General features: G+C 27.4%; 1 protein-coding gene across 5 annotated transcripts; it reads left to right on the top strand.

Moving 5' to 3' along the window:
- On the top strand, positions 1–2996 carry LOC119672942 (DNA ligase 1-like). Of its 5 annotated transcripts, none has more exons than XM_038084118.1 (4): positions 1–133; positions 996–1053; positions 1288–1952; positions 2062–2996. In XM_038084118.1, the coding sequence occupies exons 3-4, from the start codon at positions 1334–1336 to the stop codon at positions 2949–2951; spliced, it is 1509 nt and encodes a 502-aa protein (XP_037940046.1). In that variant the 5' UTR covers positions 1–133; positions 996–1053; positions 1288–1333; the 3' UTR covers positions 2952–2996. The 5 variants fall into 5 exon arrangements, with proteins under 5 accessions (XP_037940046.1, XP_037940045.1, XP_037940048.1 ...); XM_038084117.1 differs by having other exon boundaries at positions 1–138; positions 996–1047; XM_038084120.1 differs by having other exon boundaries at positions 1–138; positions 2155–2996.
- The last annotated feature ends 3537 nt before the right edge of the window (positions 2997–6533 follow it).

Genomic DNA, 6533 nt, shown 5'->3' with positions numbered 1-6533 from the left:
TTCTTATAAAGTCAGTTTTGGAGTGAGTTTGTGAACGAAGAAGATAAACTTATCGGTTTTGAATAAATTATTAAGGATCAATTTAATAATATATATTTTATAAACTTTGTGAAGCGAAGGACTTAATTGTGAAGTGAAGTAAATGTTAATGACTTAATAAATTTTGAAGTGCAGGACATTAGCTCGAAATTTTACTTTGAATATAAAATTGAATTTTAAAATAATTTAATTCGTTTTAACTAAAATTGAATTTTAATAAAAATTATATTTTTTATTTATAAATATAAACTTTGACATGCAGGATATTAGCTCTTTTTTTACTTTGAATAAAGATGAGATGAAATTTATTCAAATTTCTTTAAAAATATCAAAATAATTTAATATTTTTTAATTAAAATTAGATGTTGAAAAAAGTGAAAAAAATTTTAATTTCATGTTAAAATAAATTATTGCGATGAACACTGAATTTTACAACTCTTAATTCAAAAAAAAATTAAAAAAATAAAGTGTTATATGAAAATAATTTAATCTTCTTAAAAATATGAAATTAATTAAAATTTTTTTTATTAAAATTAAATTTCAATAAAAGATTAAAAACAAGTTTGTTTTATATAAAAATTAGAATTGAAGTGCAGGACTTTATTACCAACTCTAACGTTGAAAAAATAATTATATTGTGAAAATTATATAGTTTTTCCTAAAAGGATCAGCAAATCTTAATTATTTTAAAATTACAAGAATTATTAAATATTTTTTAATTAAAATTAAATTTAAATAAAAGTGAAAAAGGTTTTGTTTTGCTATAAAAATTAAATATGAAGTACAAGACATTAATTTTAACACTTGCTTTAAATAAAAATAATTATATTTTTTTTCTAAAATTATCACTATAATTCTTTTTTTATTATTGAATTATAGTGAAAGAAATTTAAATATAATTTAAAAAATTTTGAAATATTAAAAACTTATTTCATAAAATATTATTATTGTTTCAGGACACTGCGTCTTTAAATCAGCACTCAAGGATCTATTATCAGCATTAACTGAGTAATTGTAATCCTGTATCGTTTCTTTTATATATATATATATATTTTTACAAAATAGTTACTATGTTTTTTAAAAATTTAAATAAAAAAAATTTAATAAAATTATTTTTATTTAAATAAAATATTTATTTTTAAGAGCCTACAAAAATATTGGTTTAAAAATATTTTGTGTGATTATATATTACAGTTTATATACTGTTTATAATAAAATTATTGTAAATAAATTTTGTATAATTTACAGAAAATAAAATCATTTCAAATTTTCAAAGAATCCAATTGAAAGAAATATGGATGGTCAAAAGTCAGATAATACTACATATACTGCTGAGAACGAACAACTTTTCAATCTTCCAATAATAGAGAAATCAATAACTTCGGAAAGTTCTCAAAATGAGGGTAAAGTGGATGTTGAAGCCACAGCACGTGATGAGGAGAAGGAAGCAACTCCAGAAATGGAGTCTACTAAGGAAGCTGATAAATGCGAAACGAAAGTTACTGAAAATATGGAGGACTCTGCTAAAGAAGCTGAACTTGTTACTGCTAAACGTGAAAAAGGGACTGGCCAAAATAAGAAGTCTACTAAGGAAAGTAAACTTGAAGCAACTAAAACTAAAAAGAAGTCTTCTTCAAACGCAAAGTTAGTGGAAGGAAAACTTAAGAAAACTGAACTTGAAAAGAAAGCACCGAAAAATAAAAAGGGATCTACTAAGGAAACTAAACTTGAAACTCCTAAAAGCGATAAGGCAGATCCTCAACTCCAGGAATCAACCGAAAAAAATAAATTTGGTGGAACTAAAGGCGAAAACAAGGATCCTCCAAAAACTGAATCTAATGTGGATGACATTAATTTAACTTTTGAGGAAAGACTTAAACTTGAAATGGCTAGACGTGAAATGGAAAGACCATGTAAGTATTTTTTTTTAAATAATAATATGAATGCTATCGAATCGTTACCTAAAATTTTTATATTTCTAAATATTTGTAAACATTTTCAAAAATTTCAATTCACGTACAGCTGCTCCTCTTCCCATGAATATACCATATTTCTATCAATATAAACGAAACACTAATGAAGATGATGGTCCTTCACCATTCTCTCCTATTCCAGCTATGCGTTTAAAGAAACTTAGTAAGAGCAAGGAAACTTTTTCTGAAGAAGTAACTAAACGTTATGTGCAAACAGAACAAGATTTAGGACTGCCATTTTTTGGTCCACTTGACTTCCATACTCATGGAAGACCTCGTCCTTTTTCAACAACTACTCAATCGGCTTTGGCAGAAATGATGAAAATCACTCAAGAGCTTGAGAAACTTGATATCAAAGCCCGTAAAGAATTGGACGAGGCTAAAATTAAGGAAGTTGAAAAGCAAAAAAAGAGATTGCGTAAAGTCTTGAAGGAATATGATGAACTATCAAGAATTTTGACAGCTGCTGAAGATTTCGAGCGAAAAGTTGATTTGATTCATGAGAATATAATGCTACAAAGAAGTATTCGAAATGAAAAACAAAAACTTAAGCGCATGAGACCACCATCTGAGACTAAAGAGCGTAGCATTAAAAAGAAATTGGAAACTCAAAGACTTATCGATGAAACTTATGAAAATCTCTATCAAATAATTAGAGATTTGGAAATGAATAATAAGTTGCCGAAATTTTTTATTCCTAAAAAAAAGAACGAAAATCCTATAACAGTTATACAAACTAAGGATGTTGAAAATGCATCCAAGAAGATTTCGGTTCACAATTTTAATGATGCAGATGACTACGCTGAAGTTGTTGTTGAATTCAGATTCAAGTTTGAAGATGATGATGATGACGATGATGATGACGAAGAAGAAGAAGAAGACGCTGATGATGGTAATGTCGATGAAACAGAAAAGTCAAAACCATTTCAAAAAAAATAAAAAGTTAAATAAAAAATAAAATTTTTTTACTACAATTTCTTATTATGAACAATTATTAAAACTTTTTTCAACTATTTTATATAAATATATAATCAATTATCATTTTTATATTACTTAATCAACATATATTATATGAATGTTATAACCAGTTATCATCTTTATATTACTTAATCAACATATATTATATGAATATATAACCAATTATCATCTTTATATTACTTAATCAACATAAAATTTATAAATATATAACCAATTATCATCTTTATATTACTTAATTAACATATATTATATGAATATTTAAACGCTTACATTACAATTTGCAACTATTTGGGGAATTACAATTATGACTAATTATTATTATTACTTTTTTTACCATATATATATCACATAAATATTCCAACAATTAATTTTCTTATATTTCAATTATTCACATATAGTGAAACAATATTTTATCAATTATAAAACAATTTTGCAATTTTTTTCATATTGTCAAATTTAAATATAAACAATTACTATTATTAAAACAAATTATTATTATTATATCCAAATATATTACATAACTATATATAATCTCTATATTACAAATACTTGATCAATTCAACATTATCCTATATTTAATCAAATAAAATATTATTATCCACAATAAAGCAAGTCTTTTGTATATTTTGTATACTCTTCTGTATATATATATATATATAAAGATTTATATCGTATTTTTAAACTACTTTACAGATAATGAATACAGAACTTTTAGATTAATCAAGTTTCCCAAGTCGTTTGTCATAAAGGGAATGTCATTGGGAATATTTTAAAAATTTTTGCATATGTGCAGTTTACTTAGGAAATCTTAAACGAAATTTTTTAAAATAATTACCGTTATTGCCTTACATTAATTGGTGAATCACAGTGACAGGCCATCTAATGTAAGACGTAGGTTAGGAAGGTCTTGATCATACCCATTGCGATACCACAAAAAATTAAATATTAAAACTGAAATAAGTTGACCTCCATCAATTGACAGTAAATAATCCTATTCATGACCCAGTATAGTAAATCATAATTTATTTTAATACAATGTAATTTTATATATATAATATATCATTTCGGAAGGGAAAAACTCAAAATGCGTCGATCATTTGACTCAGTGACATAACAATTATCGTTAAATGAACCCTACATCTACGTACCCGTCAATCTTTTTTTTTATAAAATGTCATCCTTTAATATAACAATTGCATTGGACAGTGAAAACTTGTCTATGCGAATTGATTTGCTTTATACTTTTTTGACTATAAGAGTCGCACCCAATATATATGTCAACTACACGTATATATCTTAAACTATACGTATGCTCTTCATATAGCCAGTTTAATTGAAACCAAAGGCATACCAATGTCTGCAAAGATTAGTATTCTTCGACTTAACGATCCTACAACTGTCATAAATAAAAAGTTAACCGATAAATCAACAAAAATATTTATAAATATGTATTGTGAAAATATCAGATTTAATCAGAAAATAAGATTTAACTGGCTGTTAAGCCTACAGTTGACAATACCACTTCATGCCGAATTGAATATTTTGCTTGAAAAATGATAAATTGATTTGCAAAATTTTTTTTTTTCGAATCACTCTACTCTATATGCTTGTTCTAGGTCAATATTTTCTATGGATATATTCCCAGTATTTTACATAGTTGTTAAGGGGTACTTTTTGTTTATTAATTATTGTAGTGTGACAGCTAGTTTTAGAGGAAATGTTAAGTGAATATTCTATTCATCGTTGATTTTGAGGCTGGTCACCTCTATCATCGTCCCAATCATGTTAAGTTGATGAACATGATATTGCAATATGCATTAAGTTTTTACAGGATATTTGTGCTCCTATACTATTCCGAAGTTTTCAAAAAGTTAATGTGATCCGACGTTGGCAAAAACTTAATGATAATCAACTTGTTTGAATCTTCAGGTAATAACTAAAGAGACTAAAAACTTTAATAAGTCTATTTAGCAGGTGTGTGTTTTTCCGATTTGACTAAGATATGTCGCCAGCGAAAATAACGCACATAAGTGGATCCGCCAAAAACTAGCACATGTGTTTAATCGTTCAGTGATCTTGTTGAATTTTGTGCCTGAAAAAGAACACATGTGAGACATGGTCTCGACATGTGGGAAGACGAGCAATTGCAGGATGATCCAACTCAAACTCATCGACATAATATATAATGTTTTCTCTTTATTAAAAACAACCGGAAAATGCTTATGTACACACCTGCTTTTCAGGGATATGATAAAATTGTTGCGTTATTAGGCCGAGTGTGGCTACAAATAGTCGTCTTATGTGTAGCAATAGACTCGGTATAAAATGTTGTGAAAAATATACAAACATAGTATTGTGAATTAACCTAAGGTAAAATAGTCCAACTCACGTTGAGTGGATAACTGATTTTTTCAACTAAACACTGTCAGGAGAGCAGTATGCAGATCAAGTTTCACTGCAAGTTGTAAAACCAAGTTGTGATGTCAAGCATAGCTTGATATATGATTTGATTTAAAAAAACGCACTATGTAAAGTAATTAAGACCTCAAATTAAGATATTAATTCTTTATTCTACTTAATTAAATTCAATCGTAACTCATTTTACCTACAATTGAAACCAAAATGTATATTAAAATAATTATGTTATAATGTCTTTTTAAGCATGAAAAAAAAAAACTTATAAACAAAACTAGATTCAAAAATTATACAATATTAATACAAGAAACCAAAATAGAAAATTGCACGTTACCGGTAAGTTTTAGAGATTTGCACCTCTTAAATATTGCCACACATTTGCCATAGCACACCCAGTTTTGAGCAAAGCGCCTGTCAGAGCCAGATGCCTAATGGCTTTAGAGCGTAACTCCAAGTGACAAGCAACCAAAAACACAAAATAAATGTGAAGAAAAGGAAAGACCAGAGTCACTCACATCAATGGAAGTGGAAAAATGTTACACTCGCCTTTCAAAGGAAAACTGAAATAAAAGCAGGAAAATATAAAACTCGGGCAATGCGAAAATTACAAAAATTTATCAACTGACAATGTTTGGATGTACGATTTATGTTCAGTTTACCATCGAGTGCGTAACTTTTCAAAAGTATCTGAAAACTTATTAAGTTGATTCATAAACAGTTTAAAATGCTTGCCAATTTCGATACGGAGAGCTCAGAGCTCTACTGAGCTCTATACAACAAACTATACAACTGTGCATTTAATGGATTGCATTGATAAATAGTAATATAAATAATAATCTTAACTGGTTCATATGATTTTGACTAAAATTTTGTGTACTTCGAAATGATTTCGTTGACTTGTCGCATTGAGCAATGCACTTCTTGTTCATACTGAATTCGATACACTTGCAAAATGCGGTCTTAGCCGATCTTGGCAGTATGTCCAGTGTGGTACGCAAGCGGCGTCTATAATTGCTCAGCACAATGTGACAACCTGAGCGCAATTATTAAGTTGCCAATTAAATGCCTCACACTTTATCTCAGCGTTCTTTAATGAAAAAAAAAAAATACATACCAATATTAAATACA

The sequence above is a fragment of the Teleopsis dalmanni genome, chromosome 1, assembly GCF_002237135.1.
Source record: "Teleopsis dalmanni isolate 2A chromosome 1, ASM223713v2, whole genome shotgun sequence".
NCBI lineage: Eukaryota > Metazoa > Arthropoda > Insecta > Diptera > Diopsidae > Teleopsis > Teleopsis dalmanni.
The sequence above is the reverse complement of the archived record's forward strand: the minus strand, read 5'-3'. Positions and strand labels throughout refer to the sequence as shown.